The 24,589-nt window shown below is 53.7% G+C and overlaps 1 protein-coding gene across 2 annotated transcripts in view; it reads right to left on the bottom strand.

Moving 5' to 3' along the window:
- Tmem132c (transmembrane protein 132C) overlaps positions 1-24,589 on the bottom strand; it is a 270,662-nt gene that overhangs the window by 5,839 nt on the left and 240,234 nt on the right. The window contains exons 5-6 of one of the 2 annotated variants that reach the window (XM_078039373.1): positions 11,529-11,672; positions 1,204-1,409 (exon numbers count right to left, since the gene is read on the bottom strand). In XM_078039373.1, the coding sequence (XP_077895499.1) occupies positions 1,204-1,409; positions 11,529-11,672 (350 nt within the window). The remainder of the gene's footprint in view (positions 1-1,203; positions 1,410-11,528; positions 11,673-24,589) is intronic. The other variant, XM_078039374.1, reaches the window with a different exon arrangement.

The following is a 24,589-nucleotide window of genomic DNA, read 5'->3' as shown; positions in this document are numbered from 1 at the left end:
GTGTTCACTATCCATCCACCATCTGTGGCTATTTAAATGCAAGTTAACACAAATTAATGCATTAAAAGACTCAACTTCTCAGCCGCATGGCAGTCCAAATGCCCCGTGGCTGCCGTACAGGTGGCTACCATATTGGACAGCGTCCTTCTAGGACAGCCCCTTGCTGCAGAAAGTTCTGCTGGACAGAGCCGTTCATGCTCTTGAGGTGGACTAGACCCCACCGATCCCCTGTATATAAACTCTCCAATCAGCACCCTCTATGTCTAGATGAGGATACGGAGGCATGGAGAGGCCAGGGGTCTGGCTCCACAGCTGATCCACAGCAGACCTTCTGTGGATGGGAACGCAGCATGTCCTGGTTCCACGTGGGACACACCCATTCTCTTGGCCATTCGTGACCACAGTGTGACCTGAAGGACCACTGTCCTCCCGGATCAGGCTGATTTCCCTCAAGCTCTTCTGGGAGGTTTGACTCCCCCCTCTGTGCGCTCTTGTTGAGACACACTCTTGCTGAAATCTAATGAAGACTCCTGTGCCTGGGAGCCCCCAGAGACAGTCCTGATGGCCCAGGATGGGGGATTCCAGGCCAGAAGCCAGGACCTCAGCCATGACAGCCCCTTAGGCAACACAGCGGAGGGGGTGTCATAGCTCTGAGCCCACTAGACCCCAAGCTCCTGCCAAGGACCCAGAATCACACAGAATAAACCAATTAGAGGCTGTTTGAAACAGTAGCCCTGTGTTCCGGGGAGAAACCCAATTACATTGTATCCAATAATTTGACCTGCACAGAGCACTTCAAGCTTAGAGATATTCACAAAGCACAGGAGAGAGCGGATGCTTTCCTTAGAAAATTAAATCAAACCTCAAATTCCTGGGGCTTGAAGGCCTAGAAAAATGGAGACACTTGTCCTGCCATTTGGAGAACCACTTGCAAGACAGACTTGCCCCAGCCCACGGGCAGCAGGAGGACATCTCGGGCTGGGTGCAGACCCTCTGTTGAGCAGCTGTGGGTCCAGCTCTGGCTGGGCCATCCTGAGCCCTGGCCCCTGCAGGGAGCTCTCAATAGGGTTAGGAGATGTAAGAGTCGTGAGAACATCAGTGCCCACTATGCGCCAGGTCCTGAACCGGCCCCCGTAGAGTTAAAACTGTCCATAAAGCCACGGTTATCGAGGTTCTCGGATACCTCCTTCACGCCAGGCTCACCTCTTGCTGGCCACGATGGGGACCCTCCAGCCCTTAATCTGGCTGAGCTCTGTGTCAGAGACCTCAATCTGCAGGGGCAGCCGGGGCACCCACACGGTGATGTGCAGGGGGGCGCTCAGGTACTGGTAGGTGAAATTCACTACTGCATCCATCCTGCCCTTGATCTCTTTGCCATTGACAAAGACATAGTCACAGTGGTCGGACACCTGCAGAGACAGAGGGAGTGGGGATGGAGACGTCCACAGGACCCTGCAGACCACCTGTCTTCAGTTTAGTTCATCCCATTTTCTTGGAAAGTACATGGGCTTCGAGTCCCTCAGACAAGGACCTGGTACAGATGGTTGCATTAGAAAGTGACCCCAGGGAGCAGGGGTGAAGGTGATAATTACAACCCCTGGAAGTGAGATGGAGGCTCTGTTTGTGCCATACGAATGAACGGAAAACTGAAATAGAAACACAGCTGCATTATAGGGAGGGACACAACATGACTTATCTCATGTAGCTCCTGCATCACCTCCTAAACTGTGACATCCTTCAAGGCAAAGAGTGCATCCTCTTTGTCTTCAGCCCTTGGTTCCTTATACCAGCTGCTCATGAAGCAGGAGCTCAGCAGAGTGGATGGTGGGTGGATGGCGGGATGGAGAGATGGGGGATGGAGGGATAGATGGATGGATAGATAGATGGGTGAGTAGATGAACAGATGGAAGGATGGGTTGGTGAATGGATAAATCAACAGATGGATGGACAGATGGATGGAAGGACAAACAGATTGATGAACAGGTGGGCAAATGCTTGGCTGGCTGGCTGGATGATCAGAGGGATGAATAGATGGAAAGATGGATGAATGAATAGATGGAAGGATGGATGGACAGATGGATGGAGGAAAGAAGGATGATGAATGGAGGGAGGGTTAGATGGATGGACAGCCAGCCAGATGGATGAAAGGAAGGATGGATGGATGGATGAAAAGAGCCCTCTCTTCATGGGGATGCCTCACGACAACCATAGAGGATTTGGGGGTGAGTGAAGAGGCAGGGAGCCACTGAGATGAGATGGAGGAAAAGCAGTGGAAACATAGGAAGTTAATTTGAAAGCTCCTAGGAAGCCCCTAGGCAGTGTTTCCCGACCTTTCCAGGGTCAGTGACTTCTTTGAGAACACACATAAGCCTAATTTTTGCTGGAGAGGTGGACGTTTGCACAATTGAGCTTAACACTTTGGAGTTAATGAAGTCATCGGGCAGCACTTACCATGCAAAGCTGTAATTGCCGATTTGCTTATCTGTCTCCTAGGCTGCATGCTCTGGGAGGAGCAGATACCCCCCACCGAGGTCTGGACCCCACCAAATGACCTCTAGTGCTGATTAGTGACCTCCTATGATCGCTCACCCTCTCCTTCCCCACCTTCTGGGGTGGTGGGTAGCCACTCTGGGCCCGATTTCCATCTTCCATGCACTGTTCTGTTTGCAGAGGCAGCTGGTGAGGGCTGGGTAGAGAGACTTCACTCCATCTGCTGGGGACAGTGGCAGGGAGCAGCTGGGAGAGACATGCGGACGGGTCCTCTCACCCATGGTCAAGAGCAATGTGTGTTTCCTTGCTGATATGAAGGATGGAAACCAATTTTCGCTGCTGTCCCAGGCTGGCCGTTAGGACATCAGCACTGCCCCAGATCTGGACAGCATTAGCATAACGGCCGGGCAGGAGTCACTCCAATAATCTCCTCTCTAATCAATGTTGTAATTTACAGACCGCTGGCTTCTTGTCGGTTACCTTTCTGGCATGGGTGGGAGGGGACCTGGCCTCTGCAGAATATCTAAGCAATTGAGAGGAACAACAGTGGCCCAAGGTGGCCGGGCACCGCAGGGCCCCATCTCGGCTCATGCCCAGGGCATCCCAACCAATGGGGAGGTCTCTGGGTACCTTGTCACCTCCTATCTGGCTGGCTGTGGGGTCTACGGTGCCAGACAGCAAGCCATTTCTTCTACAGGCAGGAAGCAGCAAGGCCACAGGCATCTTTGTGGTCCCCTGGGGATGGGCACCCAGGGACTCTGCCGAGTCACATGAGGACCTGGCCCAGGGACAGTCCTGGGAGCTCAGTGCTGTGCAGAAATGCTTGGCCAGTTTCCAGCTGGGACAGCAGCTTATACTGCTGGCCCCAACCACGGTCACTATTGCCAAGGCCAAAGTCCTAGGGAAGAATTTGACCCAAGCCCCAGGAAGCCTCGGATGGGACAATCTAGGAGCTTCCATCCTTCTGAGCCACTGCGGCATGTATGTGCACTGGGATCAGCAGTGTCCCAAAAACCAGGCACCCACTCGACCGCAAGGTGACCTCATCTGGAAACGGGGCCCTTGAGGTGCAGTCAGTAGGGAGTGGAGGGGGCCTCGGCCCACAGGATGGGCCCTCGTGAGGAGCATGGAGGGAACAGGTGCCAACAGGAAAGGTAGTCCCCTGAAGTGTGGTCCTGGGACAGCAGAGGCTGGTGTCAAGGAGTAAGAAGGGGGCAGAAGAGGGGAGTCCCCCTGCAGTCATGTGGGGCACCCCTGCCCTGCAGCTCTGGTTTCTCAGGAGAAGGATGAAGCTCTGCTTCCAGCCGTGAGCAGGTCCACGTGACTGTGGCCTAAACCAATCAAAGCTTATATTCCCTCAGCACAGAGATTGGCTCAGGGTGAACAGGTGATGTACACTGGGGACTTCTCAGGCAAGGCTAGGTAGGCAAAGATGCCTGCTGTCTTCTGTGAGACCTCTGCTTAAAAAGCAGCGGTCTGACAGCAACTTGCAGCCGTCTTACAACAACTTGTCTGAGAATTCATTCAACACAGGGGGCATTGAGCCAGGAGATGGAGAGCCAGAAATAAAATACTACTTCCTTTTAGCCCCTTGATCCAGCCATCCCTGAAGCCAGGGATCCCTTACACCTCACACATAGAAGCCAAAAAAATGTTTCTGCATCTATTTGGCTTAATTCAGTTTGGGTCATGCAGTCTGTTGACCAAAATCATCCCCTCAGACAACATGCCCAGCCCAGTGCCCAGCCCAGGCCCTCCATGTGCTACCCTGCCTATCAGCATCTCAGCACAGAACAGGAGACGAGGCATGAAAGGAATGCCTATCTTCCAACAAGCTTTGCATGCTCAAGAGGAATCCCAGCCACTCAGAGGTTGAGGATGTAGGAAGAGAAGTGAATGTAGGAGGGGGAGAAACCACTCTAAGTTCAGCTCAGAGAGGGTGTGCATTTGCTGGTTTTCCTGTTCAGCACCTCTGTTTTCTATTTCCTGGGAAAATTGTTTAATTATTTCTGGGGAACTGCTCATGTCCCCATCCCCTAGGTCTTGGTGTCAGGTACGTGGCTGGACACATCATGACAAGTGCTCTTCCCTCCCTGGCCTCGGTGACTGGTTCAGAACAGGCGCATGGCTTGGCCTGGCCAAGGACAGGGATCCCAGGACTTCAAGGCCCAGGACTTGAGCCCGGGGCATCTCTACATGGCATTGAGGATGATATTGGCACAGTCCAAACAGTGCTGAGAGGGTCAGAGGGATTGATTTGGAGGGTCCTCCACAGCCACCTGCCCTAGACCTTCACTGATGAGACCGTTTCTCCTTACTAATCCAATGTGAGGGTCTTGGCAGCTCAGCACCTGCTCACTCCATGAAGATACGGAGAGTTGGCATGAGATACTGCTGAGACCAAACCCTGGCTCTCAAATTGATCTCAGCAGAGGAGTTGGGGGAGAGCCACCACGGGTGCACTGTTTGCCAGAACTCAGTCTTCCCTGAGGCAAACCAGCCACCCAGGTCCCAGTCTGGACTCGACCCTGGGCATCATGGACCTGGCCCGAAGCTTTTCACCCATGAAAACCTCAGCTCCAGGGTCCTGGATGTAGAAACCTCTTTTCCCAGTTAAGCAAATCCAGATGGAGCCTCCCTCAGCTCCAGTAAAATCTAGCTCACAAACAAAAGGTCTGATCTTGTGCAAAAGTCTTATATTAGAAGAGAACATTCTCTGTGGCTTGATGGAGGGTCAGAATAACCCTCTCCTTCCTGGACAGCTCCATGTGTATGTTCTTTCCATCAGCCTCTCCCGGGAAAAAATACCGGCTGCCACTTCTCTAAGGCAAGGTTCTGGGTCTGTGCCTCTCTTAAAGCGTCTTAGGTATGTGTGATTCGATATGGTGGCCACTGCCATGTGTGGCCAATGCCGGGGACCGTGGCTAGAACAACCAAGAGACTGAATCAGCCACTTCATTCAGTGTTCATAATTTGCTGATGCACACGTGGTCAGTGGTTATCATACTGGATAGCTCAGTAACCTAAAGATCTGTCTGTGGTGTACTCCTCCTTGCCTGAGCCCACAGGGAGCCTGAGACTACAATAGCTTCGAGGTCACATGCGCCTGGGTTTGAGTCTGGACTCTGTTACTTATCAGCTGTGTGACTTTGGAAATTTCTTCAACCTCTCTGGGTTTCAGTTTCCTCAAAATGAAACTTACAACAGTCCCCACTTTGCACTTGCCAGAGTGATCAACTTGCAATTGAAACCAGAATATCTTCCAGTGTCCTGTTGCTCTTAGAATAAAATGAAAGTCTGGCCCCAGCTTGACACCTCTGACTTTGTGCCACCTCAGTGTCCCCTACGGTCCCCACACGTACTCCTCCATCTTGGCTGACTTTCTGGGGGACACTCAGCTTGCTCACCCCTTGGAGTCTTTTCCCATGCTGTTCCTGCTGCCTAGAAGACTATTCCAAGCTGTTGGCCCATGGGCATCAGTGCAGATGCAGAGAGGCTCCCGACTGTCCACTGTAAACAGCCCTGCCCATCTCTTTGCCCCATCAACCTAGTGGTTTCTCCATGGCATGTACAATACTGGAAATGACCCTGCTTCTTATGTTTGTTGACTGACAAATGCTCCCGACTATTGAAGATAAGCTGTGTGAAGGGAGCAACTGGGAGCCATGTCCCGGGGTGTGGGAGGTGCTCGGTAGAGACCATCGAGGAGAAGGAGCAGATGGTGCATTTCTTTAAGTGCATTTCTTTAACATCCCTCTTTAGAGGGATGTTAGTGAGCACCTGTGAGCAGAGGCCCCAGTGGGCTGGCCTGGCTTGCCTTGGCTACCGTGTTCTCTTGAGCCACCTTGAGCAGAATGTCCTTGAGGGGCAGCTGCTCTGGGCACTGGCATGAGACGTGGGGCTGACCTGAAGCCCAGGCTCCTTGGATCCCAGCTCAGGCAACCTGCCCCCTGAAGGGCTGCCGTGGTCCACCACGGGCCCTGGGGGAGAAGCCACGGCTTGCTGTTGTAAGTCATTGAGTTCCTGGATTCCTTTGTCACACAGCATGATCACAGCTGGAGCTGGCTGACACAAATCTAGCCTTCCAGGGACGACCCAACACCCACGGCCACCCAGTGACGACCCAAGACCCACGACTACCCGCCCCAGGACGTGGAGCTGTGAAGGGCTCTCTGCTCTCTGAGAAGAGCTGAGTCGGTACAGGGGTGCCACACACATGGTGCATGGCATTTATTAAGTCCTTGCTGTGTACAGGGCACTTCACAAGCCTTGTCACTCACTCAGATGGTGAGTGACAGAGAAGACCCGGCCTCCGTCTGGGGGACCGCTAGCCAAAGCTGCACACAGGTGCTCGTTCCTGACAGCACCTGCTGCCTGCTGGGGAGGGTGGCCCTCTCAGCCTCTGCAGGGTCACGTGCCTCTCTGTTGTGCGGGCACTGTGGGCCAATGAGTAGCCACCACTGGATGCTAGCAGCCTCTGCCCCAGGGAGACCACAACCACCTCCAGGCATTGCGAGTGGCCCAGGGACACCGTGGAGAGCCACCGTCTAGGTCTGCCTCTGTGGCAATGTCAGCTTCACCAGCGACACTGTGTCCTAGGCCACAGCACTTCAGGAGGTGGGCATGAGCACCCCCACTTCTCAGGTGGAAGAACTAACTGGGGTTCAGAGAAGAGCTGGCTAGTGCAGAGCAGCTCGGGAGCAGGCATTGGAGCTGCCTGCTGAGGGCCAGGCCCAGGGACTCGTGCTGGGAGAACCCTGCATGGGGGGAGCTCCCTTGCTTCACAGCAGAATCAGGTCCAGAGACGGGCTGTGCCGGGTACCTCGCTCGCTGGCCTCAGGCCAGGTGCCTCCTCTCCATCTTCTAACCTGAGAAAAGGCGGCTCTTGCAGAGAGAGGCCCTACTGTGCTTCTTCCTCAGCCCCTGGGCCGCGAGAAGCAGGAGTGGGGACTGCTAGTCCCTCCTCTGCCTAAAGTCCGCCCTCGGCCCTGGGTGCCACCCAAAGCAATGCGAATCCTACAGACTCTCCAGAGATGGGGGGCTGTTCCCAAGAACTCACTCTCAAGCTTGCAAAATTGAGGGTAAGTCCCATAGAGCAAAGTTTAGGGGTCAGAGTTCAGGGGAAAGCCAAGGCTATGCCTGAGGGGGTTGCTCCCCACGACCTGGGACAGGCCGGTCAGCTCATCACCTGTGAGCACTCTCTCCCGCTCTGGGCTGGGACCCCTTAGCTGGAATGGACCCTGGAGGTCCATCGGGCTGCGCTGGAAATTCAGTTAGTGATCTCTTTCCCCCCAGTTAATTGTCCCTGGGGCATAGTGACATGTGGCCCAGTGACCACAGGAGCCCCTGGGGAAAGCACAAGCCAGGCTGTGAACCAGGGTACCCCAGGGGAGCCTCATTGGAGACAAGGGGAGGTGCCGAGAGCCCTGGCAGGCAGGCGGCACAGTCCACGGCAGGCTCAGTGGCTCTGATGTCCTTACCTGGGAGACTACCTTGTCCAAGCAGCCCGTCCCATGCCACTCTCTATCATGGTCACCCCTTGTGGTTCCCGCCACCGTCGAGGTGTTCTTGCCTCTGGCCACCTGCCTGCTCCTCCTCCTCACAGCATGCTGGGTTCCTAGGGACAGTTCCTCGCCTGCTTATTTACTGCTGTGTGCCCCAAACCAGGATGGCACCTCTGGCCAATCAATCTTCGTTGAATAAATTAGCATGTGATTTATGAAAACTTGACTGTCATACTGTCAAATTGAGTGGGATTCGAGCATCAAGCAGGACAAGCACCACCCAATAATCTATGCCGTGTCACAGACTGCACGACACAGCTGTATTTCAAAGATGCTCACCCTCAGGCAGGAGGTGGGTGCAGTTACGTGCTCTAGTGGTGCCCGCACATGGCAAGGGCAGTTCTGCCACCCACCCCAAGCTTTTGCCACTGTCTTGGGGCTTCTGCTAGTAGCTGCCCTTCCAGGGTCTACGCCCTTCGCCTTACCATGAGCACCAGCACAGACATGGCCCACTTCCTGAGGGTGCTGCAGCTCCTCCTGCCCCCACCCTGGACACTGTGCACTGCTTGCTGGCCTGGCTGAGCTTTCCCAAGGCACCAGTCAGGGGTAGTCCTGATGCGGTGAAGGAAGAATAGGAGGAATGAGTGTAGGAAGTCACCTGTCCCTGCAAAACAAAGAGCCTGTAGGTGTGTCCTGAGTGTACGCACACCTAGGTGTGTGTGTGTGTGATCACATAAGCATGAGGAAGGCCTACAGAGACACCGGGAAAGTGGTCAGTACTGATCACCTGAGGCCCTGAAAAGTGTGCTGAGAGTGTGCACAGACCTGCCCACGGGAAGTGCTCTCTGTGGGTTCTCCCTGCTGTAAAGTAGTATCTCCACGTGGAGATTACAAATACGTGTCAACAGAGGTGTGTAAGCAGGCCCAGGCTCCACATCGTGATGTGGGCACAGTCCCATCCCCCTTGGGGACAGGCTCAGCTCCTCTGGGCCAGGAAGACTAGACAGGCCATAAGGTGGTGACTGGCAAGCGGGCAGGTGCCTGAGCAGAGGGGACACCCACAGTGTGCTCTCCCCTGGGAATGTGGTTTGTGGGTCTCCAGATCTGCTGGATTTTCCCGAGAAGTGGGGACCCTCAGTCATGAGTGGCAGGAAAGGAAAGCCATGAAGCCACTCTGGAAAGGTACCACATGACCAAGCAGTTCCAGTCCTCAGAATCCATTCAGGAGACACCACAACACCTCTGTGTAAAGACGCACACACATGCTCACATTTGTTTAGAAACTCCAAAAGTGGCCATTGATGGACAGTGTGGGGTCCACCCAGACAACCGAATGTCCTTCAGCAATGGAAGAACAAACTGCCGATCCAGGTTAGACTGTGGCACAGCTTCAAACAAACCCACGATGCTAAGTCAAAGGCAGGGAGAGCAGAACACAGATCCACAGGGACAGAAGTGGTTGCCAGGGTCTGTGGGTGGGAGGAGCAACTGACTGCAAACGGGTGACACGAATGTCCCATGACTGGGTCATGGAGATGGCTGTCTGACTCAGAGGACTTGCCAACATCTTTGAAATGCGTGGCTACAATTCTGACATGTCAGCATCACCATGCACAGCACACCAGGCCTCCCTCCCGGGGTCCACCTCATGTAGCCAGAGGACCTTCTGACTCAGAGTTCGTAAGTCCTTGGCTGTGTGGCCGCTGGGCCAGGCTCTTCACCTGATTGATGGAACTCATATGCCCTCCAAACGACTTTGGATGCTGGGACTCTGACTGTCCCAAGGGCGGGGAGAAACACGAGGACTGCCCAAGGCTGCCTGCCTCGGAAATACCAAGGCCCAGGGAGAGCCTTCAGCAAGCCTCACAGCACGAGCCGTCTCTCACAGCTCTGGAGCCGCAGACCAGGGAGCCGCATGGCTGGCTCTGGCTGCGCTCCTCCTGGCTGGCAGATGGCTGCCTTCTTGCTCTGTCCCCGCAGCTCCTTTTCTGTTTTCCTCTTTACTCACCCCCTGCTTTTCTTTGGTAATGGGGCTTGAACCCAGACGTGCTTTGAGACAGGCTCTTGCTAAGGTACCCAGCCTGGCCTTGAACCTGTGATTCTCCTGCTACGGCATCCTGAGTGGCTGTGACTACAGGTGTGTGTTGCCACACCCGGCTTCTCTTCCTCTTCATGAAGGGCAAAAGTCCCACCAGGACCTCTACTCTAGTGACCTCTCTAAGCCCAGTTATTACCCAGAGCTCCCACTGCTTAACACCACCCGACTGGGGACAGGGCCTGGGCATAGGGACTCGGGGGTGTGCAGGCCACAGTGGTCCACTGGCTGCCTATCACATGAGCTTCAGGTTCCCAGGCCAGGGCTCCTCTCTTGTAGCACATCAGCTACCTATGCCAGGGTCACTGGTCCTCTGCATCGCCCTATGGGCACTGAGCTCAGGCTGCTGGTGTCAGACCCAGGAAATGGGAAGGTTTATTTGCGTGCACTGGGCAAAACCTCAGAGTCTTCAGACTCAACCAAACTGAGCTCCCTAAATCCAAAGCCTCCTGGGCCTACAGCAGAGAAGCATTGATTAGATGTGAACACCCTCCCCATGGCAGCCGGACATAGCCTTCAAGCCCCAGGGGTGACACTCCTGAGTGGCCAGCCCCCTTCATAATGCTCACCCATGCTGTGCTTTGTCCATGGCCAGGGATGTCACCTCCCCACTCATCTCAGGGGGACGTTCTCAGCTCGAGTCTGCTCATTTCCCTAAAGGTACAGATCACATTCCTGGAAACATTGGCTACGGGCTCCTTGTCAAAATCATTTCTGAGCAGCCAGGGATGACCCTGGGTGTAACTGTGATGAGATCTGCTTCTGGGTCTTGTTTCTCTCCTGGGTTTTGAAGCTAAAAATAGATTCCTTCTCTTTGGAGAATGGGCTGGCGTCTCCGTCTAAGCTGTCACTCACCCAACCGAGATCCTGTCCTCTGACCCTGGTCCCCGGTCCTGCCGTCCCCTCCTGCCTCCCTTAATCACCGCTCTATTCTCTGCTTCTATGAATTTAACTCAGGACGAGGTCAAGGGCTCTTTCTACAACACAGTGATCCCAGTTCATAACAATGCACTCGATTTTTAAAGTTTTCTAAGGTTGTTTCAAGTGTTCTCACCATAAAAAGATCCGTGAGTCATTGCCTATGATAATTAGCCGGAAAGAGCTCCTCCACAGCACTTGAGCATTTCCCAACACAACATATTGTACCCGGGAGGTAGATAGGATTTTTATTGTTCACTTAAATAAATAGAGAAAGAAGGAAGGAAAGAGAGAGAGAGAGAGAGAGAGAGAGAGAGAGAGAGAGAGAGAGAGAGAGAGAGAGAGAGAAGAAGAAAGAGAAAGACAGATTACCAAGATGGTAAAATGGAGCAGGACCAAGAGGGCCCCCGCTGGACAGGTTCTGAGCGCGGACAGACTAGCGGACTCCTAAGCTCAGAGGTTCCTAGAGAACGGAGGCCCCTGAGCCCCACCTCTCCGTGGCTGCACGCTGAGTCACTTACTTTGATGACACCCTCGTCCGCAGACTTGCACTCCACCGACTCTGAGATGTCGGTCACCGCGCTGTTCTCCTCCACGGAGACCACCCTGAGGGGCACCGCCACTGTCTTTCCTGTGAGGATGGCTGTGTTCAGGATTTCAGTGTCCTGCCGAAAGAACCAGACAGGCGGGGGTCGGGGGGCGCTCCGTCCCTGGGATTTCCAGGGTAAGCACCAGGCTACCCCTGTTAAAGACATCCTGTGGCACTTCCTTCAAATGTAAAGGCCATAGTTTGGGATGGATTCTCAAGAACGCCCAATGCATGGTCTGCATAGGCTGCTCCTCCTGGCTCCCCACAATCACTGGTTCATTTCCTCTCTGCCGCGGAGCAGGTGGTGATTCTCCACCAGCCAGGCTGAGGTCCTGAGCTGCAGGCGTGTCCCTGGGTACCTCGGGCCAGCAGACACTGTGGAGGGTGCCTGGTGCGCTCTCGCCACCCTGTAGCAGATGTCTGCCATCTGACCTCCAGAGCCTGGACTACGTCACCTGACCTGGTAAGAGGGACTTTGCAGGTATGATAAGGCTCAGGATCTTGAGATGGGGACCCCATCCTGGGGGACCTACATGGCCCAATTCTAACATCTTCCCAGGGGGGACCACAAAGGTCTGGGGAAGGAAATGAGATGCAGGTATGAGGGCAGAGGTTCCAGGGACCTGCTTGTGGCCTAGAGGTGGGTGGCCTGTGGGTGATGGGTGGCAGGGCAGGAGCATGCACACCTCCACCTGGCCCCTGGGCTCATCCCAGATGCTCCTCAAAGCAGTCAGGTCCCATGTATCGTCACCTCCTCATAGAAGTGCAGTCAAAGGACAGGACAGGTGGCAGGTGGCTCAGAGTCACAGGGAAAGTGGAAGAGCACTTCTCCAAGGTGGGACGAGGTCACCCCCGGGCAGTCTCTCCAGCGAGGTGGCCAGGACGCCTTCAACCACCCACCTGTGCATGGCCCGGCCTGAGGCTCGTTCTGGGAGGGTGTCTCTGGCTGGCCCTGCTGGGCTCAGGGCCCACCCCTCACCCAGAGGAGGACCTGGCATGTTCACCAACAAGACTACCAGACAGATTTCCATAGGAAAAAGGGGGTTGAAAAAAATCAGACTCATGTTACCAGAAAGAGAGAGTGGTGAGATTCCCCCCGCAGGGCCACCGAGTTGGCCCCGGAGCCTGGGCTGGTGGCACTGTAGCAGTGGCCCCAGAACTGGGCTTCATGTCTTGTTTGTTTGTTGATTTTTGCTTGAGGGGGTCTAGTTATGTTGTCCAGGCTGGCCCTGAACTCCTGGGCTCCAGCAACCCTGCTTCAGCCTCCTAGGTAGCTGGGATGGCAGCTGCCACCCTTCCACCCAGCTAAACACTTGGTTTTATTTGGGGCAGTACCGGGAATTGACACCAGGGGCGCTCTACCTCTGAGCTACACCCCCTGCCCTTTTTATTTATATTTTTTTTGTTTCAATGTCAGTGTCTCACTAAGTTGCCCAGGCTGTCCTTGAACTTGTGATTCTCCTGCCTCCATCTCCAGAGCAGGGGTTTCCTTGTTCAGTGAAAACTTTTCAGCAAACCAGACCCTCTTCCTCTGCCGCCCTGGGGAGCCCCCTCCGACACAGCCAGGGGGGCTTGGCTGATTCTGTTCATGTTGACGTCATTCGAAATTCTCAGTCTACCTCCTCCTGCAGCCCTTGTGACTTGAAAAGCAGTGGAGAAACACGGTTTTTTTGCGTCTGTAGGGTGCAGGCTGCTCACAGACGGTGATGTGTCTAGCACGCTATTTAAGTGCCTGAGATGGCACCGTCTCCTGAAACCTCCTTTTGTAAGCCTTTTCTTGATGGCCAAATGAGGGTACGAAAGGGTCTTTGGCCTTGGGACATCTGCTGAGACCTTTTACCCTCGGGTCGGTTTTCCCTAAAGTCCCTCTCCAGAAGTGCTGCTCCAGTTTGAAGCAGGAGACGCCAGCGGAAAGATTTTCTGTTCTTTCTTCAGGGAAGCAATTGACACGGGTGACCTTTTGCAGTAAGCAGGAGCACCATGGGCAGAGGCTTGGGTTATGAGTGGAGCCCAGCCTTTCTCATGAGCTAGCAGTTAATAACCCTCTGCCAGGTCTGTCCCTGGTGCCCAGGATTCCTGAGGCTGGGGCTGTAATCTGGGCTGCTTTCAGAACGGTTTTACAGATGCTAAGAATACCGCAGGAGCCCCCGAGTCCATTTCCAGGGTCATTACAGGTAATGTGCTCAGAGACGGACCTGCACATTCTCTACACAGAGCTATGGCTTCATTAAAGCTGCAGGCTCCCTGGCCGACTAATTGTGATTAGTTTCCTAGTGCTGTTGGGGTTTCACACCCGCATGCATACACTCATTTGCACACATGTCTACACTCACCCTGTCCTACCTTTACAATCCCTGTCTGAAACTGGCATTGCATGGAGGCTGGGAGGGCTGGACCTCAGCCTTCCTGACCACATGGATTTTCAGGGCGTTAACAGCCATGGAAAGAACAGGGGACAGAAGGAAATGCCTCCAAGGCAGGCCAGTAGCCTGTGGGTAGGTCCCCTGGTGGGGGAGTCACTTTCCTGTTCATTGCCTGGTGAGCACAAGGAGTTGGGAATCTGGATTCTTCTCTGTGACAAACAACACTGACTTGCGTGGCCTCGATCACCCCTCTCTCTCTCTCTCTCTCTCTCTCTCTCTCTCTCTCTCTCTCTCTCTCTCTCTTTCCATTCCCTCCTTTTGCAGATGAAGGCTTGGACTCCGTCATCCCTGGGTATCTGGCTGTCAGATCTAGACATCTGTCTTACTCAGCCCATTTGACCACAGTAAAATTCCACAGATGGGGAGGGTTGCAAACAACACACACTTGTTCCTCACAGCTCTGGAGACCTCAAGACCAAGATCAAGATTCAGGGTCTGGTGAAGATGGAGTTAAAGAGGGAGGGAGTGAGGGAGGGAGAGGGAGAGAGAGAGAGAGTGAGAGAGAGAGAGAGAGAGAGAGAGAGAGAGACAGACAGACAGACAGACACACACTGGTGTAGACACAGGGTTCTGTGTGGCTAGTTGCAACCCCCAAATACTTTTCAGTTGATGCAATTCATTGCTGACCAGGACATTATTTAAGTGCATAAAGTTGCATTATTTTCTGAAACCCACTGAAGCCATCCTGTGCAGGGACTGCTCACCTCCCTTTGCCCTGTCCCTCACGGCTGCCCAAGTAAGCTTATACTGCTGGCTGCCTATCCCCGGCCCCTTCTGGCCGGGGAGGAGTTCATCCTCATAGAAAGCAGAACTCTGCCTGAGACCATGGGATCGTACAACTCCTGTCGGCCCCAGCAGAGTTTAGCACGCACTTATCAACCCAGTTGCAGAGTGCTGAAGCCGTCACTATTGCCTGGGAGACATTGGAGTCATTAAAGGTTCCTCCCTCCTCTTCCTCTGAGCTCTCCCTCTGTCCCTTCCACCACCATCAGAGAGCTGCTCTGCTCTGCTGTGGAGGGTCAGTGGCCCAAGGCACTTTAAATCACTGCCATTTCAAATTTGCAAAGAGCCCGAGGCTTTGGATTAAACACGCTTTGTTGTTGACTCGTCCTCATAAATGCTAATTGCTTGAGGTGTTTTAATTTTTAAATCAATAAAGAGCATAGAATTGCTTCTGGAGCGTGAGACCCAGGGTGTGAACCGCCTCAAATTATGCCTGGGAAGGGGCCAGCTGTGGTCGCTGGGTCTTGACCCCTGGGGCAGAGCAGAGGGTAAACATGAAGGGGCATCAGGACATGTGTGAAGTGGGAGGGCCAGACGCTGAAGGGCGCCCTCCGCAGCTCCTTCACAGGACACATGCAGGGCGAGCTGGTCCACAGGGACAGGAAGCTGGCAGAGGGCGCTGCGCATGGATGGTGCTGTGCTGGGGAAAGCACTTTGGAACTGGATGGAGTGATGGCCACCAAACCTGCCAAAGGTGGGAACCCCTGAGGTGAGCTTTCAAGAGGTAGGTTCTTGGGAGCAGGGATCCTGTCTGAGAAAGAGGAAGAAAGGGAGGAGGGAGGGAAGGAGGGAAGGAGTGGGTGACCAGGGAGGACAGGAGGGAAGACTTGAGGGTGGGCAGGAGGTAGACCCACCAAGAGGCCTGGGCCAGGCTGGACTCGCTGACTCTGGGCTCGCAAGGAGGCCTTGGCTGAGCCAAACAGCTGTTCCCCTTGGAAACAGGACTAAGAGAAGGTAGCTCACGCACAGGGGCGAGACACTGGCCTAGGGTCCATGAAGCTGGTGGCCGTGTGGTCCACAGCCTACAGATGGGGAAACCCAGGCCCAGGGCTGGGTGAGCAGCCATGGTCCAGCAGGCCTGGAGCATCCACCCAGGACGGCACACATGGCTTGACCACATTTCTGGCTGACTAGCAGGTAAGAGTGAGGACAGAGGTTCACCTGGGGTCCTGGCTCTGCCTTTCTCTGGCTGTGCTTAGTTCTCCAAGCATTAGTTTCCTCGACTGAACCAGGGGAATAACTGGGTGGTTGGGGAGTTAGATCTGGTGAGGTTTGGGGTCACTCACTGGGGTGTGGGACAAGTTCTGGTGGCCTCAGGGCAGCTGGTGAGCCTGGGTGCTGAGTGTCTGGTGTGAGGTGTGGGTGGGGAGGGACCAGGCTTCCCGCAGGAAGCTCTTTGCTCTTTGGAGCTTTTGGGGGACACCTCATATCCAACATTGGGGCTGTGTCGGGGAAAGGACAGAAAATAAAATAAAGGCCAATCCTCGTTTGTGTGATGTGCAACACACAGATGTTGAGATGTCTGTTTCAAAATTTTTGTTTATAAAAGAGAAAATGTGGCATATGTGTTAGCTTTTCCTCTCTGTGTCCAAAATACCCAACAAGAGCAAGTTAGCAGAGGGAAAGGTTCTATTGGCTCGTGGATCCAGAAGTTTCAGTTCATGGTTGGCTGCATCCCTTCCTCTGGCCCCAAGGTGAGGCAGAACCTCATGGCCAGAGGTCGTGGTGGAAGAAAGTTGCTCAGGACATTGTGGTCAGGAAGCAGAGAGAGGGAGGGAGGAGAGGGGTCATTGGGCAGGTTCCCAGGCTCCCGGTGACCCACCTACTCCTGCCACACTCCATCTGCCTACAGTCACCCCCAGTTGGTCTATTCAATGAGGATGGGCTACTTAGGTTACAGCTCTCAATTCCTATCACTTCCCGCTGAACATTCCTATATCAATACAAGAGTTTTTGGGGGACACTTCTTCCAAACCATAGCATTCCATCTCTGGCCCCCCTAAATTCATGTCCACCTCATAATAAAAAATGCATTTAGGGCTGGGGATGTGGCTCAAGCGGTAGCGCTCTCGCCTGGCATGCGTGCGGCCTGGGTTCGATCCTCAGCACCACATACAAACAAAGATGTTGTGTTGTGTCCACTGAGAACTAAAAAATATATATATATATATTAAAATTGTCTCTCTCTCTCTCTCTCTCTCTCTCTCTTTAAAAAAAATGCATTTATCTCGTCTCCAAGAGTCCCACGGTCTTGACAGTTCCCACACTGCCCCAAAGCCCAAGTCTTCCCGGAGACTCCAGGCAGCCTCTTGGCTGTGAGCAACAGCGAGTTACATACACCCATGTGGAGTGGCACAGGTGAACCCCCGTTCCATAAAGGAGGGAAAGGAGAGTAGAAGGCAAGACCTAATCTAGCTGGACAAACATATTCTGTCGCTCCTCCCCTGGCATATGGGACACATGGTGGTGAGATGGGCTCACCAAAGGGTTGGGGAGTCCCACCGTCCTACAGCCTGCTTGGCCTCCTTTCTAACCTGCCTTTCTCTGTAGCCAGCAGGTTTCCTCAACAGACAGTCCTTGTCACTGGCACCTCTTCATCCCCGAGGTCTCCATTCCAGCATTAGCTTTACCTGCCCAGCTTCACCCACAGCCTCTCAGGGATTCTGAACTGACCACAATTAGCCCTCCCTCCCAGGCCTCCCTCTGAAATCTTAGCAGAAACCTCCATGACCCCTTAGCCTTGGCCTCCTGTATTCCTGCAGAGCCAGCACCACATGGATGATGCCAAGGTGTGCCACCCACTTGTGCAGTACCTGGGGTTCCTGACTGTAGCAGCTTCTGAGTGCCTGCGTGTCTTGGCATGTTCAAATGCCATTTTAGGCCCCCTGTGCAAACCGGGTGACCCCTTCCTCTTTTCTCAAAGGATTTTTTCCCTTGCATATCTTCAAGCCTGCAATGGGTCTGGCCTTGCCAAGCCCTGAGATGCCCGTAAGCCATCTTTCTAGAGTGTCTTTGTGCAGAGCACTCAGTATCTCATTAGTGGCTATAGTACCTTTATCAATCATGACTTCCTTGACCCTAGTTTTACAGACTGAACATTTTATAAATCCCTCATCTTTGCTGTCCCCTCCCAACCCTCACAGCAAACCTGTCATCAGTATCCACGCCACCTCCTAAATGCTGTGCTGCCCTTGAATTTCCACCACCAGGTTAATTAGTCCATCACCTTTAAATTCAGCCTCATGCAAAGCCTCAGGGTAGGGGCATAAGACAAACAAGTTGTTTGCCAGGACATAACACAAATGGGCTGTGGCACCACTCCTAAGAGGTCTTCATTTCCCTTTGAAGCCCCGGGAACACGGTCCACATTGCTTTCAGCCGTCTGGACTTCCGAGCTCTCACTAGAGATGCCTGTTCAGCTCCACCTACAGCCTTCTATGCCTTCTTCGTCCTGCCTCTCCAAACTTCTCCAAACACCCCCCACAAACTGCTCCAAAGGCTTCGGAATCACATGGTCAGTTTAGTCACAGCACAGCCTCACCTCTCCACACCAACGTCTCAGTTAGTCACCAAAATACTAGAGCAAGTGAGAGGAAGGACAGATTGTTTGTCTCATGGTCCAGAGGTTTCAGTCCATGGTAGGCTCCTCCGCTGCTCGGGCCCTAGGTGAGGCAGAACACCACGCCTGAAGGGTATGCAGAGCAGAGATGTCCACCTCATGGTGACCATAAGCAGAGAGGGATGGACAGAGGGGCCCACAGGGAAACTGCCTCTTTCCAGGACATGCTGCCAGTGACCCATCTCCTCCAGCCTCACCCCACCTGCCCACAGTTACCACCCAGTCAGTCCACTCCAGCCAGGATGGACTGGTCAGGTGATGGTCTTGCCATCCAATCACTTCCCCTCTGAGCATTCCTGCATCAGCACAGGAGCTTTGGTGGATGCCTCGAATCCAGGCCACAACAGCTGATGTCACATTTTCCAAACTTCGCCCTTAATTTCTCTTCCCAGAGGCAACTACCCGCTCTCTGTCTGTGGGGATATTTTGAGATATTAACCTAGGTTTCATTTCCCCTTCTATGATTCCTCCTTCCCTCCCATTCAACAGGAAAACCAGTTCTCTTCAGGTCTGTGGAGGAGGGAGAATAGGCCAGCAATGCTCACGGGGTAAAGGCTCACAGACATGGACAACATCTTGATCACAATTGGAGTGGAGACGGGTGTGGTGGCACACACCTGTGATCCCAGTGGCTTGGGAGGCTGAGACAGGAGGATCTGAGTTCAGAGCCGGCCTCAGTAAAAGTGAGGCACTAAGCAACTCAGTGAGTTGCTGTATTGACATAAAATACAAAATAGGGCTGAGTATGTGGCTCATTGGTCTAGTGCCCCTGAGTTCAATCCCTGGTATCCCCCCAAAAATACTGGAGTGGAAGGTGAGGGCCCCCCACCTGCCTCCTGAGCAAAAGGATCTCTTTTAGAAGAAAATGAGCAAGGGGAGGAGGGGCCTCTGGGTGGAAGGTGTGCTGTGAAAAGGCAAGAGGAAGTGCTGCCTGGTGCATCTGCAGCCACTCAGAGACCCAGAGACCTAGTGGGGCCACTCACATGGCAGGGGCTAGAAAAGAAAGCCGACTGGATTTGGAGGAGAGAGAGCCAAGACATGGAGTCAGAAGAGGCTTTTGCCACTCACTATCACTCTCTTATCCTGCAAGTGAGCCAGGATCTAGGGGCTCGGGTGTGGTGGAGTGCCCCACCAGAGGAGTCACTCCCCCATCTCCCTCTGGCCACAGGGTGGCCTGTGCCTGATGTCCAGCACAGTGTTCTCAGAGTGTGATGTCTGGGAACCTGTTGGGAAAGCAGACGGTGGCTTGCTATCCCAGACCTACCGAATGGCTGATTCTGACACTGCCCAAAGTTTGAGGACTACTGTTGCAGAGCAAATGGAAACAGAGACAGTGAGCATCACTTCAGGAAACCTGGTGGTGGAGCTGGACTCAGGAAGTGCAGACACTCCTGTTGTCCCCTTTCCCTTCCTGATACCTGGAATACCAGCTACAATGACTGGACCAACACCATCCATCTTGGACCATGAGGCCCATTGGAAAATGAAAGCCATTCACTACGGACAGTGGAATACAGAGATGTGGGAAACAGGAATCCTGAGGACTAAAGAGTGGTCACAGCCTTGTCCGTGAATGTGAAACCAACTTCCTTTATGGTCAGCTGTCGGCTTAGAGGTTCTGACATTCTCAGGTGAATCGGAGGCCAACTCATTCGGTGTTTCTTCCTACACTTGAGGGAGTGGAGGATGAAGACCGCCACACTACACTGTGTGACAACACCTCTCTGGTCATGGAACCCTGAGAAGGCGAACGAGGGTGAGGACGCTGGGGGCAGCATGCCTGCAGGAGCGGGCAGGTGGGGCAGTGGCCCTGCCATCCCCTGGGGAAGTGAGCAGGTGGGATGGTGGCCCTGCCGTCCTATGCTGCTGGCTGGTGTGGGAGGAGAGAGGGAGCAGAGATTGACAGCTCAGCCTAATTTACCGCAGACAAATTACTCCTAGAGCTCCTCGTTTTCCCAGCTCTCGGCTTCCTGGTTAAGATGATGCATGGTGCCTGGCAGCTGCCTGCCAGCTGATTAGTGAGGTGGCAGGGACCGTGGTTCTGGATCCAGGGCTGGGAGCCAGAGAAGTGCCATCTGATCACCACCGAGTGGACGTGGTCATGCACAGCCCACCCTCTACATAACCCAGGGATTTGGAGCACATTTGGTGCACACTCAGGCATCACAGGGGTCTCATAGCCGCACCCAGGGCAGCCTTCCCTCTGCTGGGTGGAGCAGTGTGACAGTTCCCTCTCCAGGGTAGGGGACCTTTTTACTGGCTGGCTTGAATGGCAGGCCCAGTAGAACAGTCTGAATGGCCCCTTCAGCTGGCCAACAGCCTCTCTGCTCCCTTTTCCTGATGAAAAGGCCCCCACAGTTCTACTTTTTTTTTTTTTTGGTAGAATTGATTTAAAAAGTGCTTGGGAAGATGCCCACGGGGCAATGCCCAGCTTGAGAAAACTACCCTCTCTGGTGCCCCTGCATCTCCCAAGAGCGTCTCCTCCTGATGGGCAGGTGATGTGATTCTCCCCACCTCACAGGTCCAGAAACCAAACTACAGGAAGTGGCCGCACTCACAGCAGAAACCACCCCTGGGCAGTGCAGGGTAGACAGATGCACTGGCCTGTCTGACCCTAAAGCCCATCTTTGAGCCACTGCCGTATGTGGCATAAATACCTTAAAAATAGTGCAACTTGGCCTTGAAAAAGCAGACGAGTACATTAAATATCTGAGAAAAGCTTAAAAAAAAAACCAGCTTCATTGAGATAGCACCATAGTATGCACCATTTAAAGGGTGCTACTCGTCAGGCCCAAGGTCACTTTATCCAGCTTCAAAACAGTCTCATCCTCCAGAGGGAATGGCCATGCTCTCCATCCCCCCTGCTCAGCTCCTGGCCACTGGCCTGCTCTGTTTGCAGGGCCTCCCCTATTGTGGACAATTCTTGTAAATGGAGTCATGTGACACGTGGCTTCTGTGTCTGGCTTCTTTCAGTCATGTTGTCACAGCGCATCCCTGCAGTGGCAGATGGCAGTGCTCCATCCCTTTGTGTTGCCTGATGACATTCTATTATAGGAAGAGACCTGATTCTGCACCCATTTGCTGGTGGCTTGTTCTGCTTTGGGCTATTCTGCATAACGCTGCTGGTGACAGTGAAGTGCTACTGTTCCTGTGGCTGGAGACTTTGGTTTCTCCTGGGTGTGGGATGAGGCTGAAGAAGGTCCTTTTAGAAACCAGCTAAGGACACAGACTTCTCTGAGGCAAATTATTTTTCCTCAGCTCCTCTCTACTGGCAAAGTTAGGACTGTCCTGTGGCGTTATGACTGCCCCTCTCCAGGGTGGCCCGTGCACTTTTCTTAATACTAGGCAATGTGCTCCTCTGCCTTCTTTTGGGGGGTCATTTCATGAAGTCATGGAGATCCCATGCTTAGGGCAGAGGTGAGAAGCTGATGCTGACCACAGCCTGGTGTCCTGTCCCAGGCCAGGGGACACTCTGCTCACGGGCACGTGGGAGCCACCTCCCTCTGTCTTCCTGAATGCAGCTCCTTGTGACTCTGAGGACTCTGTGCTCTGCCCATGAGTGTTCCCAGATGGCACCTCATTTGCAGGAATCTTGACCCCTTCTGAGCTGCTTCTCAGTAAGTGGCCCTCTCAGGTGACCCTCTATGGGCACAGGAGCTCTTTGTTGGATCCTGTGTCTCTTTGGAGTTTTAAGCAGGGGTCCAAGGGATGCTGTGAGGCTGATCTGCTCATTTCCCATCTGGGGATGCAGAAAGTGTCCTTGGGCATGATCTGGGCAGCTCTGATCCTAGCACTGGCCCCACCTCCGCCAACAAGGAACTCCTGTGACATGTGGTACTGGGTGGCGCCTGGGTCCTCCCACTGTCTAGCCCATGTATGTGGATCATATTTTGAGCTTACCTTCCACACAGCAGACAGGGAAAGCCCTTTAGACCTGAGCAAGGGACAAGGCCCTGCATGCTCCCCGGGCAGCCAAAGTCCTGAAGGATTTGAACCCTGGGCCTCTGGCTCCTACTTCTACCCCCTACACTGTACTTTCCAGCCACTGTGCACTCACTGCTCTGCATATCCTGCTCCTCCTGCCTGGGCAGCCCTTCCCAGATGCCACAGGGCTCCACCCTCACCTCCCACCCCAGCCCTCCCCTGCTACCTCCTCCTCTGCAGCTCCCACTGCATATGCCTCAGGATTTCCTTTGGGGAAATCTTTGACCCCCAGCTTTGGGGCTGGGCCAGTCTCCCTTCTGGCTGGAGGCAGCACAGAGAGGTCTTGTGTATCTCTTGTTGACTGTGTATCTCTTGTTGACCGTTCCACCTCCAGCATCAGGAACAAGGGCAATGGACACAAAGGAGAAATGGTCTGCAGATTGTTTTAGTTGGAGTTTCTGGAAGTATTTAGGAGAAGGGTATTGGGGCACAGTGCATTTAGAAAAGTGCCTCGAATTAGGAAAAGGGACCCTGGCCTGTTCCCCACAACCAAGACACTGTGCAGAGTGGTCGGAAAGTGCCAGCCCTGGGAAGGAGGTGGGGGCCCAGGAACCATGGTGGGCTGAGGGCCCGTGATGGTGCCGGGACCAGGAAACAAGGTGCCCTAGAGCTAGCTGCGGCCTCGCTTGGGTAGTAGGAGATCCAGGAGCCGGGGTGGAACCCCAGGTGGAGACAGAAGTCAGAGCGAGGTGCAGGACTGCGAAGGTCAGCTTGCTTCTGCGCACCTGCTCCAACACCGGTGGACAAGCGAGAACACACCCAGCTCCAGGCCACGTCGGCCACACCTTCCTGCCACGTCGGCCACACCTTTTTGATTGGCCAATGTTACCTCTGGTTTGCTCTGATTGGTTGGAGCCTGCGCCACTTTAGCTGGCGGAGTTTGATTATTCGCTATTTGGAACCATTTTAATGGAGATTTCAGGTAACAAGTGAGATTCTCTCTGCAATTTCTCCTGTGTGCTGAGTGACCACCATAACCCCCTAATCGGTGGGAAGCGGTCCAGTCACGATCTTTTAATGAGTCTCTTGCAAGGGTCTTCCTGGGTCTCCTTGGGCATCTGGAAGGTCAGAATACAAAAGACAGTCGTCCTTTTTGAACGACCTACAAGGGTCCCTGCCTGCAGCGTCTCTGCTGCGAGTACTGTACTGACTGCATTAATCACACGGAGTTAAAAGCAAGTCTCAGCCCTCTGCCCTCCTGAATCTCGGCGTTTCTGCCAGCAGTTACCACAGGAGGAACGCAGAAGCTCCATAGCAAATCACTTAACCGATCCATCCTGGGGAGCTGCAGCTCCTCTGGAAAGGTGGCGAGCAAATCTCCCTCCCTCCCCCAGGACGCGTGCTAACAGCTCTGTGGGATCATGCTAACAAAGCAATCATTCTGGGTCCTGTCACCTCGGGGAAACCCAACGCCCACCTCATTTACTTGCAATTCATTCACGGCCCAAAGCAGGAGTGCAGGAGACAAACTTTACTTATCTGTCAATTTGCTTCTAATACAAGATAGAGTCTCTATCCCCAAACATACATTTAAAACAAGAAAGCAATTCAATTTCAGCAGGCACCGTTTTCAGAAGGTCCAGTGCTGTAACTGGCTTGTTAGATGGATCATCCTCTGGGGCAATGCGTGGAATAAGTGGCACCAATGTCCCTGAGAAATGTCGTTGTTTGCGACTTAGCCAAGAAGGAGGCTGTTGTTGGGAAATTTGTACTTTATTTCTCCAAGGTTGTAGGTAGTCTTTCTCCCTGTTTTCCATTCCCCTGCATCACTTTTGAATTTGCACACGTGATTGCCCCTCATCAAGGTGCCCAAGGCAGCCCCAAGGGAGGGCTGCTCTGACTGCCGTGGAGGAGGAAAGGGGGCTATTGGTATATGTACTCTCTCTGCTCCTTGTAAACCTCTGTCTTGCCAAAGGCACTGGGTGGGAGAGACATTCCTGCTGCCCATGCCTAACTGGTCCTCTTCTTGTTCCTGAGCCAAGGGAGAGGCCATGTCCCAGATGCCTGCAGCCATTGACACGAGAGGGCAAACGGTGTGGTCCCTTCTAGGCTGAGTCAGGGAAATGCCACAGTGCCAGCCCTCTGCTCTCTTCTGGTGTGACAATCAGGGCCCAGCGTCTCAGTGCAGTGTCAGAGGATTTGCTGAGTCCCCTTCATCATCTGGGGAGCCCAGAATGGCTGGCA

Source organism: Ictidomys tridecemlineatus, chromosome 2 (assembly GCF_052094955.1).
Source record: "Ictidomys tridecemlineatus isolate mIctTri1 chromosome 2, mIctTri1.hap1, whole genome shotgun sequence".
NCBI classification, from domain to species: Eukaryota; Metazoa; Chordata; class Mammalia; order Rodentia; family Sciuridae; genus Ictidomys; species Ictidomys tridecemlineatus.
Note: the sequence above shows the minus strand (reverse complement) of the source record. Positions and strands in the feature narration are given on the sequence as shown.